The following is a 27794-nucleotide window of genomic DNA, read 5'->3' as shown; positions in this document are numbered from 1 at the left end:
TTGAGCTTTAACAACCTTCTTGGCTGCAGACAGAGCTGAGTTTATTTTGTTGCCAGCTTGAAAGTTCAGGGTTTCTAAGTTAAGTAAAAAAAAAAAAAAATTAAGAATTTCTGTTTTTTAGGGGGGGGTTGTTCTGCTTTTTTCCCCCCTTTGTTTTGTTTTCGGGCCACGCTCCCCATGCTCATGACTTACTCCTGGCTCCTGCGCTCAGGAATCATGCCTGGGGTTCATATTCAGTGCTCGGGATTGACCCCTGAGTCTGCTGGACACAAGGCAAGCTCCTGACCTCAACACACTATTTCACACTATTTCATTTATTTATTTTCTATTTGGGGGTCCATACTCAGCGGTGCTCAGGGGTTACCCCTGGCCTTTCACTCAGGGCTCCCCTTGATGGTGCTCAGCGGGTGTGAGAATGGAACCTGGGTCCACTGTCTGTTTACCTTACCTGTTGTACTATCTCTTTGGCCGTTTTTTAATAAAAAGTGTATAATATGGAAATAGGAATATTAGAAAGATATTAAGTCTACCTATTTCTTTAGCATCAGAACTGCTTGTTTGCCAGTTGTCTCAAATCAGTGTCTATCTAGTATAAAATAAGATCAGAAACAAAATACAATGATATTTTCAATAATATTATATTAAATATTGGACTATAGAGGTGGCTGAAAGAGCTAAGCACATGCTTTACATTCGGAAGTCCCTAGTTCCATCCCTGGCACCTTATGGCTCCCCCGAGCAGAGAGCTATGAGTAGACCCCTAGTACCACCAGGTGTGGCCTGAAGCCCCCTCTCCCCCCAAAAAAAAGACCTGTGTTATTCACAGTGGTAAGTGCAAAGAATTCATATTGCTCTATTGGCTGGAAAGATTGTACAAGGGTTAAGGAAAGTGCTTTGCATGTGGTCAAGCTACTTCAATTCCCAGTTCTGTCTATGGTCCCTAGAGCACCACCAAGAATGATCCTTGAGCACAGAGTGAGAAGTAAGCCCTGAGCATCCCTGGCTGGTCAGCAAATAAATAAAATCACTCTATGGAAGAAAGGAAGGAAAGAGTGGAGATAGAGAGCAAGAGAAAAAGAGGAAAGAGAAGAAAGGAAGCAAAGCAGGAAATAAAATAAGAAACTATTAAAGAATTGAATGTGGGTCTGAAAAGTGCCATTTTCACTTGCTCTGTTCTGTCATTCCGTCTCAGGCATTTAAGCACTCAGTAAAATCAAAGACTTTATGTTAAGAGCTCTTGAGAAAAATCTGTTTGCAACAGGGCATAAAGAGGTATACAACCTAATTTCCCAGGACTTTTCTATTCCAGTATTAGTTATAATGCTGGCATCCTTTTTTTTTTTTGGCTTTTGGGGGCACACACAGCAATGCTCAGGTGTTACTCCTGGCTCTGCACTCAGGAATTACTGCTGGTCGTGCTCAGGGGACCACATGGGATGCAGGGATCAAACCCAGACAGGCAGCGTGCAAGGCAAATACCCAACCCCACTGTACTATCGCTCCAGCAATATGGTACTGGAATCTTGACTGGTCATAATCAAGAAAGTTGCTGGGAAAAGAGCTGCAAAATGGTTTAAAGGAGAAACTGGAGTCCTTTCCAGGTTGGTTTCAGTTTTGTGTGTAACTGCCAATACGTGATACACTTCAGTTTCTTCCTAGGTTAAATGGGGGTAGGGGGGAAATTCTAGGGACTTGGAAGATCAAATGACATAATACATGTCTCCTCTCCCCCAGCATCATACTTTATATATGTGATTAATGCCCCGAAAATCTGATATACAAAGCACGGGGTGGGGGGAAGATTTCCCCAAAAGTCATCTCCAAACACCTCCACTTTACTAGCATGGAAACATTAAAGTCTACTTCTAATAAGAACTTTGTAGTAGTTCATCTTTGCTTCCCCACCACCACCACCCTGCCTAAACCAGAGTTCTTCTTCTCAGAATATGAGGCATCTGGTATGTTAAGGGAATTGAGACGGGCTGGGGAGGAGCAGAATGCAGGGCGCCGTCCTTCCTTCTCTGCAAAGCCCCGATCCACTTCACTCCTGGAAAAGTTAAAAAACAAGTATCTGACCATACCTACCATTCACCAATAAGGGCCTGGTCCCATAGTGCAATACTGCATTTAATTTATTTCTCTTCTTTCGTTTTTTTTTTAGTAATACATGGTATAGTGGCATTGCTTTAACACTGCGGCCTAGTGTTGAGACAGAGACGGCATGCGAACACAGAACTGCAAACTCTGAAAAACTTCACAAGATCTAGAGCTTTAGCTCACCATGTAGGAACCTTTTTGTTTTATTTTGTTTTGTTTTAAGGCCAAGCCCAGCTCTGTTGGTGGAAGGGAGAAGAGTCCCTCCTGGAGGTATTTCTGGGTGGAACCCAAGGCTCCTGCAAGCAAAGCACGCCCTGCAGCCCTGGGAGCTATCTTTCCGGCCTGGAAGCCATTTTCCCCCTGTAGTTGATCATAATCTTCTGGGTGACCCAATTCCATTTTCTTGTTTACTTTTCAACTGTTTTTCATGCCACAGAAAGCATTTCCTATGTGGTTCGAGGACCTTCAATCAGCTTTAGAGACAAATAGCAGCTGTGTAGGTTTCCATAAAACTCGAGTGGAGGCAGTTTCACCCTCTCCTACACCCTCTACCTTAGCCTTCTGTGCTGTCTTTTGATGCTGAATAAACTGCTGTGATGTCGGAATGTTTTCATATCGGGGGCATTTCACTGCAACCTCTCGGGCAGAGTGTTCTTTCAGGCATGTGAGCGAATGACAGAAATGTAAACATGAAGTGGATCCAGAGAAAGTTTGAAGTCGTTGTATTTTCTTTGCGAGATAAGGCTATGTTTGTACAAACAACCTCGGACTTTATTTGGAAAAGGGGGGGCGGAGAGATGTAACTGTTTATGACTGCTGTGCTAGTTCCAAATGTGGCTAGTTTCCTGTTGTGTATTTCTGTGTCTCTACGCTCTGCAGACACTCTAAGTTTTTCATTTAATCTCAGAAAAGAAGGTTGAGATGATGCACAGGTGGGTTCTTGGTCACTGTGAGTTTGAGCCAGACATCTCCAGTCGTTTCCTCGGTTTCTGTCTTACCTGGGCTTCCAATTACAGCCCATGACCCCGTGGTCTAAGGACACCAGGAAAGCATGCGCTCTAAAGCTCTCTGAAACACCCTGCCACACAAGCTCCTAACCCTGCTCAGATTTGGTGCATGAAAAACAATTATTGACTGATCGTTCAAGAGACTCCCTAGATGTTAATCAGACATGTGACCGTTATGTGGGACTCCTATACCAAAGTGTTAGTATTTGACTACTTTGAGATATATGCTTTGAGTAAAGCATTGGAACGAAGCAAACTTCCCTGAAGAATTCTGCTTTTCAGTGTCCATGCCATGTGATAGCTCAAGATAGGAGTAACTAGTTAGGAAACAAAATGAATTCAGTAATGAATATGTAAGGATGGTAGCTACTAAGATAGCTACCATTTGAGTCCTCCCTAATCTGCCAGGCACAAGTCTAAAAGTTTCATGAGCCATATCTCCTTTAATCCTCAGTGCTACGTGGTTGACTGATGCTCGTGTTTTACAGGTTGAAATCATTGGCTCACAGTGGTGGTGGAATCTGAACCTGGGCCCCCGTGGCTCCAGAAACCCCTTAAATACTGGATGACTGAATGGGTGAAGTGCGTGCATGAAGGAATAGCGCTTTCACCATAGTGAAACACAGCAGGGTCATCTGTTCTCATGTCTGCCAAAAGATTCTGCTCCCACCTTTTCTGAGTGTGGGTGAAATATAAGGACAAAAGTTAAGAAAAAGTCATCCTGGGACTGGAGAGATAATACAGTGGGCAAGGTGTTTGCCTTGCACATGCTTGGCCCATGTTCAGTCTCCAGCAACCCGGATGGTCCCCAAACACTGCCAGGAGTAATTCCTGAGGGCAGAGTCAGGAGTAACCCCTGAACAAAGAAAAAGTCATCAGGGGATAGAGAGACAGCACAGGGGTGAAGGCTCTTGCTGTTGTGACCAGCATGGGCTCAATCCTCAGGGAACCACATATGGTCTCCTAGCTTTGCCCTGTATGATCTCTAAGCACAAAGGCATCAGTAAGCCCTGAGCACTGCTGGGAATGTCCCCCAATAGAAATCACAGCTCCATTTAATTTTATAAACAAATTGCAATTCAGAGGGCATATTTCCTTGTAGTTGAGCACTTCTCAGTAATTTTACCAATGATCTTCACTACAGCGACAGAGGATACTAAAGGTTCATGTTTTTCCCACAGGGGTGGATGGTGAGAGAGAGTGAAAGGAGATACGCCTGCCACAGAGGCGGGTGGAGGGGGGGGTGAGGGGGATGGTGGAAGGGATACTGCGAACATTGGTGGTGGAGAATGGGCACTGGTGGAGGGATGGGTACTCAACCATTGTATGACTGCAACGTAATCACAAAAGTGTGTAAATCTGTAATTGTATCTCATGGTATTTCGTTTAAAATATTTAAAAGAAAAGAAAAGAAAACTATCTGCTATTGTCAAAAAAAAAATTGGGAGTCAAAGTTCACTGCTCAAAGTCATGTCCATCCCTGTAGTGGTTCACGGCCCACCTCTCCTCACCAGAGTTCAGTGCCAGCAATGTGCCCTGACCATACCAAATGGAAATCTTTCCTGTACTATGAATGCTAAGCTGAACCAAATTATTCCTTTTAGGCTTGTGGATGGCTTCTAGAAGACCTTGATTTTACCTTGAAGATCCTGAAGACCTCCTAGTTTCTGGGTGTTCCATCACACTGACCCTTCCTGGTGGACCATGAGCCAGCCAGATCCTGCCGAGGACTCGGATGCCAGCCCTGCCCCTCTGTGTGTGGTATGCGGCCAAGTCCACTCTCCCGAGGAAAACCACTTCTACACCTACACGGAGGATGTGGACGATGACCTCGTCTGCCACATCTGCCTGCAAGCTTTGCTGGACCCTCTGGATACTCCCTGCGGTCACACCTACTGCACCCTCTGCCTCACCAACTTCCTAGTGGAGAAGGACTTCTGCCCCGTGGACCGCCAGCCAGTGCTCCTGCAGCGCTGCAAGAAGTCCAACATCCTGGTCAACAAGCTCCTCAACAAGCTGCTGGTCACCTGCCCATTCACGGAGCACTGCAATGAGGTGGTGCAGCGTGGGGACCTACAGCAGCACTTCCAGACAAGGTAAGGCCGACTCCCAGGCAGCACCAGGAAGCCCTGTGGCACACAGGCTGCTCTGGCATGTTGGGCCCCCTGGGTGTGGCATTCTGATGGTTAGGACAATTCGCCAATGCCTGTTCCTCCGTCAGCCTTTACAACCAATGAAAGTGTTTATTCAAACTAGGGGAGAGTTGTGTGCACGGTTGTGGTTCAGCATGAGGCAATAGCATATGGCAGAGTTTTGTGTGTTTGTATGTGCGTTGTAAAGGTTTTGGCAGGGGTAATTTTTGCATGGTATATGCAAATTTTAATGTTTACCATTTTAATTTAACTTAACAATAGGTTTCATTCCCCTGACCCCAAAAGAGCCTCCAATTGTTGGGAAAGACGAGTAAGGAGAGGCTGCTAAAATCTCAGAGCTGGGAGGAATAGAGATGTTACTGGTGCCCGTTTGAGTAAATACAAACAATAGGATGACAGTGATAAAGTGATACCATTTTAATTTAAATAATTAATTTGTTTTGATACTGGGATTGAACCCAGGGCCCATTGAGCTTATTTTAATGAAATTACATTTTATTACGTTGTATCTTAGTTTTAATTTTCTTATTAAAGTAGCATTATTTGAAGTCTACATCATTATAAGTCAACATCTGTTTATACTACATTAAGTTTACCACTAATTCCATCCTTCATCATACAATTGACCATTTGCCCACATTACCCACCCACCCTCTTCTGGTAACCACTGCTTGGCTTTACATTCTAAAAGTTTGCTTTTGCTTTGTTCAACTCATTTGTTTCTTTATGTGCCACACAGAGTGACATCTTATGTTACTGTCTGATAGTTCACTAAGCGTAATAGTCTCCAGGATCACCCATGTTTCTGAAAATGTCAGAACTTCGGTTTTTGTTTTCATAGCTGAGTAGTATTCCACTGTGAGGCACCATTTGTAATTTCCCACAGCCCTTGTATGTTTTATTCTGCTTGGAAGTGTTTTGTTTTTTAGCCAAAATGGTAACAAATGCACCCCCCCACACACCCACCCATGGCTTTAAATATACGTTGTTGGGGTTGAAGAGATAGTATAACAGGTAAGGGTGTCTGCCTTGCATGTGACCAACCTTGGGTCAATCTCTACCATCCCATGTGTTTCCTTGAGTACTGCAAGGAGTGATCTCTGAGCATAGAGTCAGAAGAAAACCCTGGCAAGCCAGGTGTGTCCAAAAAAGCAAAACAAAACGTAACAAAATAAATGTGTACTATTAGGCTTCCATTGCCACCATACATCACTAGAACCTGTTTCATCTTGCATAACAGAACTGCCATCTAGTAACCAAAACTCCTCATTCTCTCCCTTTAGCCCTTGGCAACCACCATCCTACCTTTTGTGCTGTGCTGATGAATTTGATTGCTTTAGGAACTGATAGGCAGTGAATTACATAATATCTACCTTTTTGTGACTGGTTATGGTTTATTTAATATGCATGTAATTTGTATGCATTTTTGGTGGTGGGAGATAACAACTTTCAGTGCCGGGGGCTATTCCTGGTGGCAGTGCTCAGAGGGTCGAGTGCCAGGGATCGAATCCTTGTTGTCTCATGCTAACAAGTACCTTAACCTGATACTATCTCTCCAGCCCCATGTGCCTGCACTTTAAAATGTGGATGATTCTAGACTGGAGAGATAGTACAGTGAATAGAGCACTTCCCTTGCATGTGGCCAACCCAGGTTATATCCCCAATACTACATGTGGTCCCCTAAGCCCACCAGGAGTGATCCCTGAGTGCGGAGCCAGGAGAAACCCCAGAGCACTGCTGGGTGTGGCCCAAACACCAAAACCAAAACTTTTGAAATATGTGGAAGATTCTGGAAAAATCTCATGGTTTCTGATCGACAAAGTATGATTTTTCATACAAGAAAAATAAAAAACCTTTCTTTCCATTTGATCCATGCTTCTTATAAATTCTCTGTACAGGAACTGACAAACTGAAATTGTTCTTTGAGGAGATGTGAGGTCATCTCTTCTTGTTGCATATCTAGCGATGCTCAGGGGTTACTCCGGGCTCTGCACTCAGAAATCACCCCTGGTGGTGCTCAGGGGACCGTATTGGATGTCGGTGATTGGACCCGGGTCCGCTGCATACCCTACCTGTTGTACAATTGCTCTGGCCCCAGATGGGAGGTGATTTTAAAGCACAAGGCTCCCAGGCAGTACTCAGGGGTCCAGTGGCCCTTCCTGGTGGAACTCAGCCAACCAGGAAGCCCGGGTCTGTGCTCAGCCCTGGTGATGTGAGGCTGGTTGAAGTGCTGGAGGCACCAGGACCATATCTATTGTTGCAGGACTGGGGTAGGGACTGGCAGAGAAGGGGATGGGAAAGCATGCAGTGCTGGGGGTCAAACTTGGGGCCTCCCACATACAAACATGTGCTCCGGCCATTTGAGCTATCTCCCCTTCCCCTCCACTAAGTTGCTTCTTAAAATGTTTATTTTCACCATTGGGATTAATAGTTTTTACAATACTGTCGATAGTAGGGTCGAAATGCCCACGACATTCCAACGTCAGGCTCTGCATCATAGTGCTCGTCTCCCTCCACTATCACCTCAAGTTCCCCCATTGGCTCCATCTCACCATCCCTCCCCCACTTGCCACATCACACTGCCCTGGTCAGCTCTGTTCTGTAGACCAGTTGTTAGAGTCTACAGCTTTGGGCCATTTGTTGTCCCCTTGCTGTGGGTTTTTATAGCCACGTTTGAGAGCTATCATTCTATATCTGTCTTCCCTTCTGGCTGATTCACTCAGCGTGATACCCTCCACTTCCATCCACATAGTGGCAAATTACATCATTTCATCTTTTCTTATTGCCAATTAGTATTCCAGTGTGTATAGATACCATAATTTCTTTATCCTGTCATCTGCTTTGGACACTTGGGTTGCTTCCAAATTTCAGATTTTGTGAATAGTGCTTCAGGGAACATAGGAAATCAAATGTCTTTTCTGAGTAGAGGGTTTTGGCCCTTGAAGTTGATGCCCAGAATGGGTCATATGAAAGCTTTATTCTTAGTGTTTTGAGAAGGATCCACACTGTTTTCCCAAAAAACGGTCAAACCAGTTAACATTTCTACCAACAGTTGGATGAGGGCTCAGCTACAAGAGAAATTGCACTGTAGGACTGTAGCACTGTGGTCCCGTTGTTCATAGATTTGCTGGAATGGGCACCAGTAATGTCTCTATTGTGAGGTTTACACCCGAAGCCAAACAAGATTTGATATGTTTTTGGCATATCAAATATGCCACAGTAGCTTGCTAGGCTCTGCTGTGCAGGCAGGATACTCTCGGTAGCTTGCCTGACTCTCCGAGAGGGACGGAGGAATCGAACCCGGGTTGGCCGTGTGCAAGGCAAACTCCCTACCCGCTGCTAATCTTCCAAATGACTTCTTCTGCAAGCTTCTTAGCCCAGGCACATACCATGCAGCTGGGATAGTTTCTTCCACAGCCAACACCGCTTGTCCACCTTTTTTTTTTTTTTTTTTTTGCTTTTTGGGTCACACCTGGCGATGCACAGGGGTTACTCCTGGCTCTGCACTCAGGAATTACCCCTGGCCGTGCTCAGGGGACCATATGGGATGCTGGGATTTGAACCTGGGTCGGCCGCGTGCAAGGCAAACGCCCTACCCGCTGTGCTATCTCTCCAGCCCCGCTTGTCCACCTTTTACTGTGGACTTACACTTACACTTTACACTTACTTTACTTACTTTACTTTACTTTACTTTACTTTACTTTACTTTACTTTACTTTACTTACTTTACTTACTTTACTTACACTTACTTTACACTTACCCTGTCCTGTTGTGGGCCATTCCTATGTAGCCCCAAGGCAATCTGGTTCTCATTCCACATTAGAACCTTAAAGGCGAAAGTGGAATGGTAATAGCAGGACTCTGTAAGAAATCGGGGAGTGGCTGCTGTTTACCTGGTTCCTCTGGTAACCGGGGTAGGCGGCAGTTACACATGTCTTCTTCCAAAGGTCACATACTCTTAGTCCTGTGTGACAGACATATTCTTGGGTGGGGAGGTTTACACCCGAAGCCAAAACCTGGGAATAAGGCCTCACGCATATTTCCCAGTCCTGGCGGGGAGTTCAGTTTTCTCCCCAAGATGTTGAGCCAAATGTCTCACACTCGGGTTTGTGGGACCCCACGGACGCGATTGTTCTCATTGGTATTGGTAGTAGGATACCCTCTGCCGGCTCCTGGAAGGAAGTGTGGCCAGTGGAGAAGGGGTGAAGGGAGTCTAATTGCTACCTTTGCTGGAAGTTTTACCCAGGTTGGAGAGACACTGTCTGGGGGGGTGGGAGGCAGGAAGGGGGCATGGGTCTGGGGTCAAAGTCGAGGAAGAGGCTCACAAGTGCAGAAGACGCGGAGCCACCCTGGGAAGGGGCAGAGAGGAGTGCTCCTTCCACGGCATTTCACAAGAGACACGTCTGTGTGCAGGAGCCGTGTTCACTTCCTGTTGGTACATAACACATGATCACAAACGTGGTGGCTGGAAACAATCCGAATGTCTCTTATAGTCTGGAGGGTTCAAAGCCCACCATGGTCTCCATGAGCCAACGCAAAGGTGTTCGGGGTTCCTCTGGCCTTGACAAGGCAAGGAAAATACCTTGCCTCGCCTCTTTTTGTTTTTAGAGCAGCCTTCTTTGGCTTGTGGTTGCTTCCTTATTCGCCAAAGCCTGGAGTTTTAAACACTCACTCTCTTCTTTTCCTCTCTGCTTCTTTCTCCCTCTCCCCAGTCTTTTGGGGAATCTCCCAAACAGTGCTCAGAAGACTCAGGGAGGCCCTGCCAGCTGTCAGTTCAACACAAGGCCCTGAGGGTTCGATACTGCTAGGGCCCTGCAGTGCTGGGGACACCCAAGCCATCCTGACAGTTCTGGGGGTCCCGAGCACTGCACACGGAAATGCTCAGGGGGTTATGTGGTGCCGGAGTCAAACCCGATGCTGTCTCCTGGTTTCCCTCTCTCTTGCTTCTTTTTCTCCTTCTCTCTCTTCTTTCTCTTCTCCAGGCTCCCCTCTCCCCCAGTGCCTCTCCCATGGCACTGGTCCTCTTGCCTTACCCCTGTGGACACCTGTGACCACACTGAACCCCCTGGGTCCCCCAGACCTCATTTCCTCATCTCAGCGTCTTTCATATTCACATCGTCGCTTCTGCAAAGTCCTTTTGCCACATAGAGCAGCTTATTTTCAGGGTTCAAGGATTGGAAATGGACATGTGGAAGAGGTGGAGATTAGGTTTCCACCCCAAGAGTGTTTCAGGGGAGGGGTGAGAGGGGAGAAGGAGAAGGAGAGGAACGAGGGTGCTCTGGAGAGAAAGTAGCACAGTGTCTTCCCTCCTCATCCTTCTCCAAAAGGCCTGGCCTGAGGCCTCGGATGCCATCGGGAAGAGAGGGGCTGGAGAGACAGCACAGCAAGTAGGGCTCTTGCCTTGCATGTGCCGGACCCGGCTTTGATTGATCTCTGGCATCCCATTTGGTCTCCCGAGCTCTGCCAGGAATAAATTCCTATGTGCAGAGCCAGGAGTAATCCCTGAGTATTGCCGCGTGTGACCCCAAAACTAAAATAATAATAATAATATGGAGGAGAGGTCTGTGGATCTGGCAGAGTGGAAGACTAGGAAGTCCGTTGGGGACCATTCAGGACTCAGGAGAGAGATGACATAGGTGCCCCTCGGCTGCCCCAAGTGGGAAGTTCATTCAGCTGCCCACGCAGGCAGCGTCACCCACATCCTGCAAGGAAGCCTGGGGAAAGGTTGTGTGAGCGCTCAGCTGATACTGGCAGGCGCATAGGACAAACAGTGGTGAGGAAAGAGCCCTGAGGAACAGCAGGCGCCTCTCTGCGGCCTCCTTCCCGGGCACGCCCGAGCAGCTCTCTGTGCAGAGAACTCCCACCTGCTGGAGGTGTTGAGCCTCGACACCTCCGCTCAAGCCTCCCCGCACAGCCACTTCCTAAGTAGGTTGACACCGCCGTTTCCAGAAATACACCGTATATATTAGTCACCAGATGCTTAATATACACTCCCTCACTCCTGCTCTTCCCCACCCCCGGAGCGTTTTCGTGGCGAGGATTATGAATAAGAAGATCAATCCGAACCTGGATGGAGCCTTCTTGACTTCGGGCCTCCCCCTGGGCCTGTGGTCCAGCGCTTCCACACCTCGGAGAGGGTATGAAGATGATGCGTTACTATCCACCGGGGGTCCCTGAGCTGGAAAAGCAAGAGGAAGCACAGAGTTTCTCCTCCTTTCTGTGTGCCAGGCCTCTCGTGGCGTGTCTGGGAGTCTTGACATTCCTGTAAGTGGGAAGATAAGTTTGTTTGTAAACTTCATATCTCCATCTTGGTATTTAAAATATAATGAGTTTAAACAACATTCTTCAGAGACAATTGTGATAATACAGCAGGCAGGGCGTTTGCCTTGCGTGTGGCTGACTCGGGTCCGATCCCTGGCATCCCATTTGGTCCCCTGAGCACCACTCAGGATTGATTCCTGAGTGCAGAGCCACCAGGAGTAACCTGTGATCCACACTGGGTGTAGTCCTAGAGAAACAAAAATAAACAAAAATATATATATATATGTATTTTTTAAAATGTTCTTCAAGGCTGTGAGTATATGCAGTCATCAGGGGTGTGCGCCATGCAAGCTCAGGGACCCGAGTTTGATCCCTCCATCTCCCAGAACATCACTGGAGGAACTGGAGGGCCCTGCGCAGTCACACTTGAGCAGCACTGCATTCCCAGGCCTGAGCATTAACCCACCTGGACTCCTGCATGGCCAAGTATCACTTAGAGTGACCCCTTGGCCCTCCAAGCACTGCTTGAAAGGTCTTCTCCATATATGTATATATATATATATATATATATATATATATATATATATATATATACACATGCATGGCTGGAGCGATAGCACAGCGGGTAGGGCATTTGCCTTGCACACAGCTGACCTGGGTTCGATTCCTCCATCCCTCTCGGAGAGCCCAGCAAGCCACCAAGAGTATCCCGCCCGCACGGCAGAGCCTGGCAAGCTACCTGTGGCATATTTGATATGCCAAAAACAGTAACAAGTCTCACAGTGGAGACATTACTGGTGCCCACTCAAGCAAATCGATGAACAACGGGATGACAGTGATACAGTGATATACATACACACACATATATATATACATATATATATATATATAAAATCTTCACTTTATGGCATTTTAGTGGATTTATATCCACTAAATGGTAGGGCTAGGTAGGGCTCTGAATCTGCCTAGTACAGCTCATTATGATTCTGTTTAAGAAGATGCACATACAAAAAAAAAGAAGAAGAAGAAGATGCACATACTCCCTTTCAGTAGGTTCCAGGGAACCTGTGGTCCTGGGTTTCTTGGGAAACGCTTTGCTTTGGCTTCTTTTCTCCTCCTGTGAAATAGGACCTTATTTCAGTCAGCAGCAACATGTATACAAAGAGCTTGTACTGCGTTTAGTGTCCGCATTGTTTCTTTAGGGAAAGTAATGTGTCAGAGAGAAATGCCTTTCCCCTCAGCCATTGTCTGTTCATGGCCATCCACAAACGCCTGCCTGTATGCAATATTAGTGTTAAGTGGGGGAGGCTGCCTGCTTCCTGCAGAATGTGTGTCCTTTGTAAACATTGCTATCTAACTGCCTCTGCCTCAAGCAGAACGTAAACCCTTATGTAAAACATTGAGCCGTGACTGCGGATGCCTGGCTCACTAGACCAGCAGCAAGCTGGACAACCATCTGAAGCATCAGTCCCCAGAGCCACCCCAAGAGAGTTTGCTCGAGCTGATGAGCTAACATTTGAAAGCTTCTGGCTAAATTGATGGCTTTAGATGCTAGTAATTCCCCATCCTGTGTGTCTGCTGGTAATGAATTCCCATGAGGGTGATGGGCTTGAGGAGTCAGATGACCCCTTCCTAACCAAAGGACAGGGCCCAAAGAAGTAACCAGCAGCCAGGACCAGACTGATGCGTCTCTCTTCACCCAGGACATCAGAGAAGGTGCGTGTGAGGGTGAAATTTTTTCTTCCTAGACCCTGAGTGGAAATTGGCTTAGACTCAAGACTACATTCTTCTTCATCTGCCTAAGTAATATTTACCAAGGATCCACCCTACGCCAGGCCTTCAGTGAAAGATAAATCTATATGTACCCTGATGTCTGCCTCTGACAAAGCGACCTTTTAAAATAAAGTAAGACTTTGAAAGCACAGGCGTAGTGAATTGCTAAACAGCACAAGTCACTTTGCCCTTTAGCTTCTCTCTTATGGAAGATAATAAAAACGGGAGATAATACTGTTGACTCTCCCTGCGCATTTACTGGCATGCACAAAGAGAGCACCCTTCACTGTTCCGAACACAGCCGTGAATGAGAATCTGGTGGAATTGACCCAAAACATACCTGACTGAAGGCGCTCTGGAGCTATTGTTGATCACCTTTGTACTCCATGTCCTGGGACTTCGCCGGGAGCCTCAATTGACCTCTCTCTGTCTTGGGCCCTTTTCCCGGGTGTGGTCCACATATCACACTTGGCACCATGTCCCTGGGCTACACTGTTACTGCCACAGTGAAAGTCTGGGGAGTGTTTACTTGAAAATGTGAATTGCCAATCTTGGTTATTGTAGTCTGGCTAAAACATCTCCACAACAATTGTGCTTTAACAGCCGTTTTTCATAAGACTTTCTAGCCCTGAATTCAACTGTTTCCTGCTGCGCTGAGACCCTCTAGGCATGGAAGACATGAGGCAACTTTTCTGCGTTTTGTTCTGAGAGAACCATTGTGTTTCCATCATGTCAGATTCCCCGCAATTCTTCAGTCAGCACTCATTTCTCCGGGACATTCATTCCCAGGAATTGTTTTGAATTTTTCCCTTTCTTTGTGGATATTTATTATCCATCCATTTAAATGTTCGGTTCATTTTTTTTTTTTTTGCTTCTTACTTTATCTAAACATCATGTTTTACAAAGTTTTTCACGATATGCTTGTTATGGGCATGCAGTGTTCCAGCACCAGTCTCACCACTAGAGTGACCTTTCCTCCACCACTGTCCCCACCCTCCCAAGCAAGCCCCAAGCCTGCTCCCTTCACAGGCACATCATGCTTTATTTTTTATTACTTGTAACAATTACATGGCTAGGGGAATAATCAAAATCAATTCCGTGAAAGAAAAATTATAAAAATCATTATATCTCATCATTAAGTCCTACCTGAGGATTTACTAATCTGTTTTCTGCTAGTTAGGCCTTCCGTGGTACTGTTGTAGTTTGTTGAGTTTATTTGATTTCTATGCTACTCTCCTAATTTTTTAAAATTGAATTACTATAAGATACACAGTTACAAAGCTGTTCATGGTCAGGTGTCAGTCATACAATGTTCCAGCACCCATTCCTCCACCAGTGTGCATTTCCCACCACCAATGTCCCCAGTTTCCTTCCCACCCCACCCCCACCACCTGTCTCTATGGCAGGCACTTTCCTTCTCTCTCTCTCTCTCTCTCTCTCTCTCTCTCTCTCTCTCTCTCTCTCTCTCTCTCTCTCTCTCTCTTCTCTCTCTCTCTTTCTCTCTCTCTCTTTCTCTCTCTCTCTTTCTCTCTCTCTTTCTCTCTCTTTCTCTCTCTCTCTCTCACACACACACATATTTTGTGTGCTCCTACTGGGATGTCAATATTGTGGTATTTGGGGGCTGGAGCGATAGCACAGTGGGTAGGGCGTTTGCCTTGCACGCGGCCGACCCGGGTTCGAATCCCAGCATCCCATATGGTCCCCTGAGCACCGCCAGGAGTAATTCCTGAGTGTAGAACCAGGAGTAACCCCTGTGCATCGCCAGGTGTGACCCAAAAAGCAAAAAAAAAAAAATATTGTGGTATTTGGGGGTGTCGCACAGCTATGTATGTGGCTGCTTGGTCCAGAATGCCAGGATCTGTCGGTCTGAGCTGACGACTTAACATGACGGTGGCTGTGGGATGTGGCTGCTGCTTCCAGGGATTCTGGAAGTATGGGAGAAGGGGGAAGCTTGGGAGGTGGAGAAGCTGTCCACCCCGACTCTGAGAAGACCCCAGAGTTCTCAGCCTGAAGACTACTGTGCCTGGAATTTTTGCAGGCTGGTATCTCTGCAGTGGAGTTGGGCCTCTGACATGGCAACAGTGACTGGGTGTGGGTCCAGCTGCCCGGGTTCCAGCAGGGCAGAAACCCACCCCTCTTGAGAGGGTGTCCCCAGAGTTTTCAGCCAGGAGGTCAGTGTTCCCATTAATTTTAGTGGCTTGGCTTGCATCTCCTTGGAGACTTAGTCAAGAATCTAGAGAGTTGACATGGCATTGGCTTTTGGATGTGGGCCTAAATGTTCAATTATTACCATGTCATTTTTGTTAAGTTTAAAGTCCTTTTCTTTTTTTTAAATTTTTCATTAGAGAATCACTGTGATGTACAGTTACAAACTTATGAACTTTTGTGTTTGCATTTCACTCATACAGTGATCGTTTACCCAGCCCTCCACCAGTGCCCGTTCTCCTCCACCAATGATCCCAGTATCCCTCTCACCACCCCCACCCCATCCCCGACCACCCCACCCTGCCTCTTCTTCGGCAGGGCATTCCCTTTTGTTCTCGCTCTTTTGGGGTGTTGTAGTTTGCAATAGAGGTATTGAGTCTTTTTCTTTTGACTAATTTTCTTCTGATCAAGAAAGCGTGGTCCGAAGTACTGACTCTTTAGCTGAGTTGAATTCTCCCTATTCACAAATATTTATTGAGCATATGCTATATTTCAGACACTGTGGTGAGAATACAATGGAGAATAAGGGCAGTTGAACTTCTTTAAGACTAGTTTTCAAAGAGACAGAATAAAGGAGATGGCAGTGATGGCTGAGATGACATTTAAGCATATGTAGTATTTAAAGAGGCGGAGCCTATGTAGGGTTAGGACTATTTTCTGACATAGAAGTCACAGAGCATTCTGTTACCATTTAAAAGTAGTATGTATCCCCAATGTATTGTACTAGTTGGGATTATAACCAGGTAATAGAAATTCAGGTTTAATTTGTTTAGCTGGGTAAAAGTTTTGTTTTTCTCATTTAATGCAAAGTATGAGAGTAGGGAGTCTGGACTAGCCTGATGCTATCAGGAATCTAGATTACTCCTGCCTTTTAGTCTAACCCTCACCTTTAAGCTTGTAACCTCATGGCCTCAGGATAGCTGCTCAAACTCCAGCATCATATCCAACATCCTGGCAGAAATAACTGAGTAGGAAGCAGGCAGGAAGGGTAACATACAATGTACAGACTGAGACTCTCTCCTCTCAAGTGCTTCAGGGATATCTCACCCAGTAATTTTTGCTGATATTTCATTGGCCAGACTTGTATTACATGGTTACCCACTTGTGAAGGAGTTGAAGGGGTTGAAGGGGTTGAAGGAGTTTCCCACTACGGGAAGAATTGAGACTCTTTTAAAAAGAACTGGAGATTAGATACTGAATAGGCAACCAGCTATTGTGCAAAAACAAAGCCCCCAAACCCCTTCATTTTCATACTACAACTCTTACTGGTTATTGAATTTAATCCTCTTGAAATAGAAGTTGTAGGAAGAACAGACATCCTACTTTTTTCAGCGGCCTGGAGAAACAACCTGATAGATCCAAGATGATCGGAAATGTAACCCAATACCATTCCACAACCCCAACCTTCATTCCATCATACTGCTAATAAGTAACATCTTTACAGGCAGGTTCTAAGCGTAAAAAAAAAAAAAAACTGGTCCCAGAATTCTGTGCAACTCCATGTTCAGAAAAGACTCTTGCATGCCATTCCCTTAACAGTGCAAGAGGAAAGAAGGGACAAGAGAAAGCAAACCTTTTGGAGAGAGCTGCCAGGTTGGCAGTGAAGCTCACCCATGAACATTCATGGTCACTGTCACTGTCATCCCGTTGCTCATCGATTTGTTCGAGCGGGCACCAGTAACATCTCTGATTGAGAGACTTATTATTACTGTTAGTTATTAATGACAGTAATAACAACCATAGTTAGCTCTCGGAGAGTGCTCTGCTCCTTATGGACTTATCTTATTCCACCTTCACAACAACTCTCCATGTTAAGCATTATTATTATTATTATTGTCTTTCTTTGGGGAAAACAAGGTCCCCAGCAGTGCTAGGGGCCACCAGGCTTTACTGGGTGGTGCCCAGGAGTCCACATGATGCTGGGGACTGAACGCAGGGCCTTGCACCTGCCAGGCGTGTGCTCTTGCCCTCGCCCCAGCAGTTCCTGTCTTTCCTGACTAGAGGAGGATGCAGAGACGCAGAGAGGTCAGACAACATGTCCGTGTGACCCAGCTGGTGTGTAGCAGAGCTAATGCGCAAAGGCAAGCCTTGTTTTCTGGCTCTAAATTCCAAACCTGACTTCCTCTGACGGCTCTCCCAGGTCTGACTCACTCTTGCATACCGGGTTTAAAGGAAATGGAATTCAAATTAAGCTGCAACCAAATTATAAATCATATTTTATCAAAGTTGCAGATCTTGGGTCCAAATGGTAGAAATTAAGTCTGCACATTCTAAGGGCCCACAGTATTGAAACTCCCTTAGCAATGCCTCAGGTTACTAGGGATTGCAAATGCCAAATTCCTACTTACTACATGGTTCAACACACTCAGTCTCAGCCCCACAGACTTTATCCTGGTCTTTTTTCCATCTAGAGTAGATGACTGAAATTGTTCAGTTGTCATTCATGGAACTGTCCCTTTAAGCCAATTGGTAAAACTGATTTTTCAGTGTTTGTGGATAGAAGGGGGACAATCCTTGAGACTTCTGTGGCACTCAGAACACATGTAAGTGAAAAATATATATATCCTAGTGGGCCCGAGTGATAAAACAGCAAGTAGGGCATTTGCCTTGCATGCAGATGCACTTCGATTTGATTTGATCCTTGGCAACATATGGTGCTCCGAGCCCCACCAGGAGACCCCTGTGTTCACTCTGAGACCCCTGAACACAGACCCAGGAGTAAGCCCTGAGTACTGGGGTGTGGACCAAAAAAAGCGAAAGAGGAAGTCCTATGTCAAAAAGACAGTACAGGCTAGACTCACAGCTCTGGAAGCTGAAATGGTGAATGTCCAGCCCCTGAGGAACCAGAGAGATAAGACACACCTCTGGATGCTCGGGAGCATAGCTGAATTCTCGGGTTCGAGAGTGAGGGTTGGAGTTTAATTCACCTCAGTAGGATAGATGGGTGCCCTTTGTCACATAATAGGAACGAGTGCAGTATTTGGGCCCAACTGGACTGCGGCTCTCTGTGATTGTCCGGGAGAGCCTTGCAGCCCCTTCATCAGTCAGCAAAGTGAGCCAGGCAGCCGTGGGTTTCCTGGGAGCTGCCAGCACAGTGAGGTTGGTGACAGGAAAGCGATCTTACACACACACTCTCTTCTGCACGAGTGGCAGCACCCGGACAGACTGAACTCGCCTGGCTCTCACTGTCTGCAGGCGCCTTGGAGCCCCCATCTGTCTGCTGCCTTCCCAAGACTCTGGTCTCTCATGGAGCCTTCCTCTCGCCGGCCCAGAGGACAGCTCTGGATCAATTTGCTCTTTCACACCGTGGGGTCTGAATGTGCCATGCTCATGCCCTCTTCCAACACAGTGTAGCTGCCAGCCCATCTGCTCCCGGCCAGTGATGTAAATGTACCAGCTGCTCCCTGAGAACCAGTCGGCATCGGGCAGGAGGGGGCAGGTCCCTTTCCCGGGCATCAGCCTGCTTGCTCGCAGCCTCAGTGCTGTTGCCAAGCATGGTGGAGCTCTCCCTGCAGCTGGGCATGATGCTGTGTGGACCAGCCAGTGACTGAGCAGCGTGGCTCGCTCTCAGGGATCCAGGTCCCCCGCCTCAGGAGCCAGCGAGTTGGAGACATGGCATGTTCTGTGTAAGAGGGGCTGGGCCGGGCCCCCCGCAGCTGACACCGAGAAGGTGGCCGGAAGAAAGCAGCACCCCGCTCAGAAAATGAAGGCGCTTCTCTTGCTGGTCCTGCCTTGGCTCAGTCCTGCCAACTACATAGACAATGTGGGCAACCTGCACTTCCTGTACTCGGAACTGTGAGTCCCCCTCCCCATCCCTCCCTGCCTGCTGCCTGTGTTTGTGTGTTGGGGCTGTCAGGGTGGCACCTGAGTCAGTTCCCCCCGGCAAGGGGTGTCTCTGGTGAGGAATAAATTCCACCGACACACTCTCGCTGCACTTGGACCAAACGCCATGCTCGCAGTTTTCCAGCAGCCAGCCGGGCTGTCTGTGACCTAACAAAAAAAAAAAAAGAGAGACAACACAAAAACACCCTTCTCTGATGCGCTGCCTCCCCACCCAGGCACTTTGCTTCCCTGTTTCTGTGCTCACGCTGCTTTGCTTCTTTCCTTCTTTCTTTTTATTAATCTTGTACTCTGCATTTTTCTCTCCATCAATGTGTCTCCTCTTCTTTTTCTATAAATAGAACCAAAGAGCAGTTAGGAGCTGAGCGTGCATGCCTCCGATCAGCCACCTCCACTGAGCGTTTCAAATTGTCAACAGAAATCTTCCTTCATGGAGCAACTCAGTACTCTAAACCCAAAATCACAGAGAGAGACTCTTGAAAGGGACAGGTGGCCCTTGAGGACTGAAAAAACCTGTGCCCATTTCCTTTCCTTTCCTTTTAAAACAAAAAAAGCAAAAATAGTGGGGTGCTCATGGTCCCATCACTTATATTTAATGAGGAACAATCTGCCCCCTTGGTGTCCCTGAATCATCTTGGGCTGAAGTGGTTATGAGTAAAGTGCAGCCATGGTGACATTTCACCCCAGAAGACTTCGCTCTGCAGCTCTGAAAAAGAAAGATGTTTTCCTATGTGACCTCGGTCCATTTAATAAGAGGAAATGACTCATGTCCCCAGACTTGACAGTGATATTTTTCTGGCTCCCTTTGTTAGGAAGCTTTGAAAAAGAATTGTCGACAGAGGCGAATAGCTTTTAGCAACCTCATTAAGAGAGCTCCAGCGTGTGCCAGCGTTACGGGTGGGGGGAGTGTTCGAAAATGTATTTGCCTTTACATTTTATCAGCCAGTCAGGTACAAACTGTAAATGTTGGCATATGTATTAGTCAGGGGGGACAAATGAGAGAAGGGCTCAAAATAGAGTTCCCAGGATGCAGACTGAAAAGGCTTGGCTTCATAGTCATATGATAGTATATTTGACTAGCATCTTTAGACACAGATAGCCCTGTGCAAAGGTGATGATAAACTGAGCCTCTTTGTAATTTGTTCCACTAACCAGTTTGTCAGACGTTGTAGATATGCGATCACTGCTCGCTAAGTCGAGGGATGAACAAGGAATCTAGGCCTTTGGAAACCACCCGCTCATTTGGAAGAATCTCCATTTCTAGAGCATCTAGTCCCAGCTCATTGGAAGGTAACCCAGTCCACCTTCGTAAGAACCAAAGCCTGAACAATGAGCGTCTCTGGGCATATGATGACACTGTGAGAGTTTTTCTGGAAACCCACAGAATGGCAGAGCTGTTCAGGATTGGAAGAGGCTCCTTGCTGTTCCTTTAGGATGCAGGAGCTGGTATCTCTAAAACTGGGGTCCAAGCATGCTCGCCCTCACTCTTGTCCCCACCCCACTGGCTCTTCTTGATCATTGCTCTTTAGGGCAGTGATAACAAATAGACACCTATTTTGGTGACATAGCCACAGAAATGTATTCCCCCACAGTTCTAGAGGCCAGGAGCTTAAGGTCAAGTGTCACAGGGCGGTGTTCCCTGTGAGGGACCTAGGGAAGACTCCTCTCCACTTCCCTGGGGCTCCCATACGCCTTGGCTTGTGGCTGTGTCACACCAACCCCTGCCTTCTTCTTTGTCCTCCCTGGTTCTGTCTCCTCTTCTGTAAGAGTACGTGTCACTGGAGAGGCCAGAGCCATAGTACAGAGGTTAGAGAGCTTGCCTTGCATGCTGCTGACCCAGGTTTGATTTCCGGCAACCCATATAGGCTCCTGAGCACTGTAAGAAGTAATGCTTGGAGTGCAAAGCCAGGAGTAATCCCTGAGCACCATCATTGTGTGATGCAAAATTTAAAAAAAAATTTTTTTAAAGAATACTTCTCATTGAAATTAGAGTCTACCTACTTAATCCAGGGTGACTTCACTTTGCAATCCTTAGCTTAATTGCATCTGTAAAATCTTTTTTTTTTAAAGTGATTTTCAACCAGTTTGAGGTGGGCATATCATTTGGAGGCAGCCATTCAGTCAATGACAGCTCCTATTGGGAAAACTTTCCACTAAATTACTTTTGATTTTAGAGCTCAGTGGAGGGAAGAAAGATCTTGGTACAGGCTTAATGGATTGTTTTTATACATATGTGAATCCGAGGCAGCTTTTCCCTTAAGTGGATGTGAGCAGATCATTCTTTCCAGAACGGGAATCCAGAAAGCATGTTACCAGGGCATGTTACCAGAACACTGTTCTCACACTTCTGTGACCAATCTTTCTGAAGCCTTCAGTTTCTGCTTTCTGAGGTGGGGGAGGGCTGGTTAAGAAGCATATTTATTGTGATGAGAGCAGGGACTCAAGGGGCAGTGTCTTCCACATGCAAGAGTTCCACGGTTTGGGGTGTATTTAACCCGACAACCATCTGGGATGAGCCTCTTCTCAGCTTCCGTGTCATCAAACTCATCTGCATTAAAACTTGATAGAGCTCCACTTTTTTTACCTCAATTTTTTAAGTATATATATTTTTATTGAATCACTGTGAGATATAGTTACAAGCTTTCATGTTTGAGTTGATGATAGAATGATCAAACACCCATCTCTCCACCAGTGCACATTCTCCACCACCAATGTCCCCAGTATCTCCCCTTTTCTAACCTTCCCCCTGCCTTTATGGCAGACAATTTTCCCCATACTCTCTCTCTACTTTTGGAGCCCCACTTTTTTGAGCTGTGGCTCTTCTAGCCATGAGGGAACCCGCACTTGGCCCACACCGAACCTCAACCACATGCTCCTTATTCTGCAATTGTCAAAAAAGGACATATGACATCACCAATGTGGGCCCTGTCCCCTGTGCCCTGGGGCTTTCTAAAGGCACCCTGAACTCCTGCCTGTAGCCTAACATTGGGCCAGCATGAGAGCAGATGGAAATGCCCACTGCAAAGGACTGTTTCCAAGGTCCTTAGAATAGCTGGTCCACTACCAAGGAGGTTGCTTGCTGTTTGCAGCCATCTCGCACTAAGCCCTGTGGAGCAGAGAGAATGAGAGATTTTTGTGCAGTTATTCTCTGTGGCTACTGGTGAGAATGAATCATCAGTAGCTTAAAGTCACGTTTGCTCTAAGGAACACAGGCAGCAAGCAATCAGGCCCAATACTCACCCTCAAGTAGTTGACAATCTAATTGCAATGGAATGTGTACTTGTCAGAAATCCCAGCAATGATCTGAGGTGCAGGGTGGGTGTTTTAAACATCAAGCTGGTTATCACTTGAGAGGGGATGAAAAAAGTTTGTCTACTTCTGTAAAATTGGTCAGGGATTCTCTATAAGTTGGTTGTTGCTACATCTTTCTGGTTTTGGAGGGAGCTGGGATTTGAGCCACATACAGTGATGTTCAGGGCAAGTTTCTGTGCTCAAAGATCTCTAGACAGACTCTGGGGACCATATGCAGTGCCGGGGATCAAACCTGAGTGAGCCACATGCATGGCCTTACCTGCTGTACTATTTCTCTGGCCCTGTCACTGCATCTTGAAGTGATGTGGCAGAAGGCGGGAGGAACTTGGGCAGAATCATCAATGGAAAGACAAAATATTTCCTTCAGGTAGAGCAGCTGGTTGTAGTCCTGGCCTGTAGCGCTTTGGAAAACCATTGAAATCCATGGCTGAGGCCGCCTGCTTGTTTAGTGCTATGGGGGCAGGTACCATGTCCCCAAGATGAAGAAACTCTTTCATTCCTGCCTCAGCCACGGGAATCTCAGAGGCAGGCAGCGCTTGCAGGTTACCTGGGAAGTGCTGAGAAGTGGGACTTTCTCCTGACACCCAAGTCTGAGCTTTGCTGTCCTTCCTTGGCCAAGCTCCCCGTGTCTCTGCTTCTAGTACTAAACCTTCCTGGATTTCCCTTCCTCTTCTTGACCCCAGGCTCTCTCTCTGCCTGAGTTCTGTCTCTCTCGAGACCCAAATGGAAAACTGCCCCATCAAGTGCCGCACATTTAGTACTGGGTCCTGGGCTCTGAGACTCTCTTGTCAACTCTAAACAGATCAGGGGATGAGTGCAAGCCGTGGAGCATATGCTTGCCATGTGCAAAGCTAACAGTGGGATTCCTGGCATTTCATTCCCCAGCTGCTCCCAAGTACCCTGGGTGTGACTTTGGTGGCCCCTAGGCACCCTCCAGGCCCCTATCACTGTACCCCTGAGACTGGGCACTAAACCATCAGGCCTGCATTTGCAGGAGTGACTCTGCCCCGCCCAACCCCAGCACACCTGTGTGGTCCCTATTTTTGAAAGTAATAAAATAAGGGGCTAGAGAAATACTACAGTAGACAAGGGGCTTGCCTGGCATAAGGTTGACCTGACTTCAATTCCCAGCACCACTTATGGTCCCCTGAGCTCTGCCAGGTGTGACTGATAACTCCCAGATAATACTAATAAAATAATAAAGGCCAAGGAAATGACAAGGTCACTGATCTGCATTATGTTATATATTACAATATCCAAAGCCATTTGAATTCGTTTTGAAGCCAAATTAACACTCTGTCCATTGCAGCAGTGTTTTAAGTTCTGCCTTGATTTCCAATTGCTTATAGCTTTGAGCAGGCAGTTCCTTCTGTAATTGTGTCCATTGTCACCTGTTGTCATAACCCAGGGGGACTCCCAAGCCACAGAAGACTTCTAAAACTCAAGTATCAAGTATCTGGTGTGACATCCTCATTAGTAGGTGGGGAGCAGGATTGAGGGCTGCCCCTGGAGTCCTGGAGGAGCACAGAAGGGAAGGGCCGTGCTCTCCCCGCCCTCCAGCCCCCCCCAACCCCCCGGGCCTCCCAAACACTCTAAATTTCCTGGGCCTAGAAAAGAGGCTTTCGGTCATCCCCTCTTTGGCCTGGCCCCACTCCCAACACTCTTGATCTGACTTGTGCTCCTTAGAGCACATGGATTCTGAGGAGATTCAAGGAGGGTTGGGCTGGAGCAATAGCACAGCGGGTAGGGCATTTGCCTTGCATGCGGCCGACCCGGCTTCGACCCGGGTTCGATTCCCAGCATCCCATATGATCACCAGAGCACCGCCAGGGGTGATTTCTGAGTGCAGAGACAGAAGTAACCCCTGTGCATTGCCAGGTGTGACCCAAAAAGCAAATAAATAAATAAATAAATAAAGGAGGGCTGATGACTGACTTTGTTGTGTAAAAGGCTTGGCTTCTAAATCAAGCTACCAAGACAAAAATCCTGAGAGGGTGAATGAACATCTGTCTTATTCTTTTCTTTTATCTTTCTTTTCATTTTCATTTTTTTTAAAATTGAGTCACCATAAGATACACAGTTACAAAGCTGTTCATGATCAGGTTTGTCATACAAAGATCCAACACTCATCCCTCCACCAGTGTCCATTTCCCACTGCCAATGACCCCAGTTTCCCTCCTGCCACACCCACTCCCCCAGCCTGCCTTTAACTGTAAGGAACTGTAAGGCAGGAACTTTCCTTCTCTCTCTCTCTCTCTCTCTCTCTCTCTCTCTCTTTCTCTCTCTCTCTCTCTCTCTCTTTCTCTCTCTCTCTCTCTCTCTCTCTCCCTCTCCCTCTCTCTCTCTCTCCCTCTCCCTCTCCCTCTCCCTCTCCCTCTCCCCTCTCCCTCTCCCTCTCCCTCTCCCTCTCCTTCTCCCTCTCCCTCTCCCTCTCCCTCTCCCTCTCCCTCTCCCTCCTCCCCAACCTCTGGGTAGTATGGTCTGCAACACAGGTAAGATACTAAGAGGTTATCATGTTTATTCCTTTAGCTATTTTCAGCATGCAGTTCCTATCCAGAGTAGTCATTGTCAACTATCTTTGTCATAATGGTCCCTTCTCTATCCCAATTGCTTCTCCCCCAGCATTGAGGCAGGCTTCCAGTGGTAAACTAATCCTCCTTGTCTTTGTTTCTACTGGCCTTGAGCATTAGTCTTGTGCATCTGCTTTATTCTGAAGTACTCAGGGCTTACTCCTGGCTCAGTTCTCAGGATTCACTCCTGGTAGTGATCAGGGGACACGTGGGGCATGCAGGATCAAACCCGGGTTAGCTAAATGCAAGGCGAGCACCCTCCCCACTCCACTATCTCTCTGGCCTGCCCCAAGTGATTTTTATGAGGCCCATCTATTTTTAGTTAAGGCACCGTGGTTTACAATACTATTAATGACATTCCAGTACCACATCCTTCCCCAGAGTATCCGCTTCCCTCCACCATTGTCCTGCTGTTGGCCCTCCACCCCAAGCTTCCTACTAAAAACAGTTTTAAGCTTCTATTGCCTCTGAGTATTTCTTACTTTGATTCTTTATATCCCACATATGAGAGATCATTCTGTGTCTGTCCAGGGCTCCTTCTGGCTGACGTCACTTAGCATAATATTCTCTGGATCCATCTATGTAGCACGAAATTGCATGATTTTTCTTTACTTATACCTGAGTACATGTACCATAGGTTTTTTTTTCTTTTTGGGCCACACCTGGCAATGCACAGGGGTCCCTCCTGGCTCTGCACTCAGGAATCACATGGGATGCTGGGAATTGAACCCAGGTCGGCCGAGTACAAGGCAAATGCCTTACCCGCTGTGCTATCGCTCCAGCCCCTGTACCATAGTTTTTTAAATCCAGTTACTTTATCTTGGACACTTGGGGGGTTTCAAGATTTGGACTGTTGTGAATACTGCTGCACTGAATAAAGGAGTGCAAGTATCTTTTCTGAATCATTTTTGAGCCATTTGGGTAGATGTCAAGAAGTAGAATCGCTGGGTCTTATGGAAACTCACGTCCTAATATTTTGAGAAGTGTCCATATTGTTTTCCAGAAGATTAGACCAGTCCACATTCCCACCAGCAGTGAATGAGGGTCCCTTTATCCTCACATTTCTGCCTACACTTGTTGTTTTGTTCTTTGTGATATATTCCAGTTTCACTGGTGAGAGGTGATATCTCCTGGTTATTTTGATTTGCATTTTCCTGATAAATGATGCAGAGCCCTTTTTTCATAAACCTTTTAGTCATCTGCATGTCTTCTTTGATGAAATTTCTGTTCATCTCTTCCCCACATCCTCCACCCCCGATGTTTTTTTTTTTTTGTAAAGTTTTATGAGTGCTTTATCTATCTTGGATGTTAACCTTTTGTCAGACGTGTGGTGGACAAACAAGATGTCCATCTATTTTAATTCTTGTTTTGCCACACTTGTCAGTGCTCAGGGGCTACTCCCATTCAGTGCTCAAGGGCCCATGTAGTTCTGGGGATAGAACCCAGGCCTCCTGCATGCAAACATTTGCTCAGCCCATTGAGCTCTCTCCAATACTGTACTTCCATTCAGAATTCCCTCCGAGGTAAACCTTCTAGGACTCTGAGTAAAGAACCTTCTCCCCAGCTCTGATGTCTGCACACCCTGACTTCCTGTAAAGAGCCACCACTTCTCGCCGTCACGTTCCTCTGTGCTGTATAGCATCAGTTTGAGGGTCTGTCTCCTCCACTCCGTGGGGTGAGAGTTTCAGGATGTTCAGTTTGTGCAGTGTTCAGGTGTAGGGCCCTTCGGATGCTGGTGCCTTCACAAACAGTCCAGAATGCCAACATGTTTGGAGTCAGGAGCTGATAGTCTTGATTCTGCTCCTCAGGAGACCAGCAAACCCATCTCAGACAAGCTCTTCTGACTTTTCTAACATGTCTTTGAAGATCCCATGAAGCAAGAATGCCTCAGAAATATTGGAGAAACAAGACAGGGTGAAGGCACTTTCTTTGCATGTTCCCAACCCTCCTTCAGTCTCTGGGCACCCCTAGGTCTCTGCTGGGTGTGGCCCATCACCTCTCCCCCTCCCCACAAATAGAACGGCAGGCAAGAGTTTAGAGTTGGGTGGGGTGTTGAGACATCTTATATGGAGTACCCCCAGCTCTCAACCCACTTCAACAATCCTCTCCGCGACTTTAAGCTTTTCATGATCTATTGTTCTCAGAAAGAAATCCTTTTCGCTCTGCTCCGATCCTGGCAGTGGCAGTTCATAGGCATGGGGTCACGCGGGAGTGTGTTTAAGTGAGCCCCTCTCTCCTCAAAGGAGTCACACCTGTGCTCAGGGAGGCGCTTACCCATAAGATACCAAGGTATGGTATGGCAGGAGCATGACAAGTCCCTGCAGCCAGAGTGACCATCACTGCTGTGTGACTTGTCAGAAATTCAGGAGATCGGGGCCCTCTGGCTTCCACGCACATAGTTTTGGTTCTAATGGCCTCTACTGCCAACCACATTCTCGTCCGTTGCTGGGGAGAAAGCTGACGGTTCACTCCCGGGACCCAGTCCAGAGAGTGCTCTGAGCCCAGGGAGGCGTATTCCCCTTGGAATTTTGTGCTTGGGAAATTGAAATCAGGGACTCAGCCTTTTGCAGCTTGGA

General features: G+C 46.9%; 1 protein-coding gene across 1 annotated transcript in view; it reads left to right on the top strand.

The window, feature by feature from the left end:
- Window positions 1-18914: 18914 nt before the first annotated feature.
- LNX1 (ligand of numb-protein X 1) overlaps window positions 18915-27794 on the top strand; it is a 107285-nt gene continuing 98405 nt past the window's right edge. The window contains exon 1 of the mRNA XM_055138055.1: window positions 18915-19291. Coding sequence (XP_054994030.1) covers window positions 19200-19291 — 92 coding nt within the window. The 5' untranslated portion in view covers window positions 18915-19199. The remainder of the gene's footprint in view (window positions 19292-27794) is intronic.

Source organism: Sorex araneus, chromosome 5 (genome assembly GCF_027595985.1).
Source record: "Sorex araneus isolate mSorAra2 chromosome 5, mSorAra2.pri, whole genome shotgun sequence".
NCBI lineage: Eukaryota > Metazoa > Chordata > Mammalia > Eulipotyphla > Soricidae > Sorex > Sorex araneus.
This window is presented reverse-complemented; position numbering and strand designations above follow the sequence as displayed.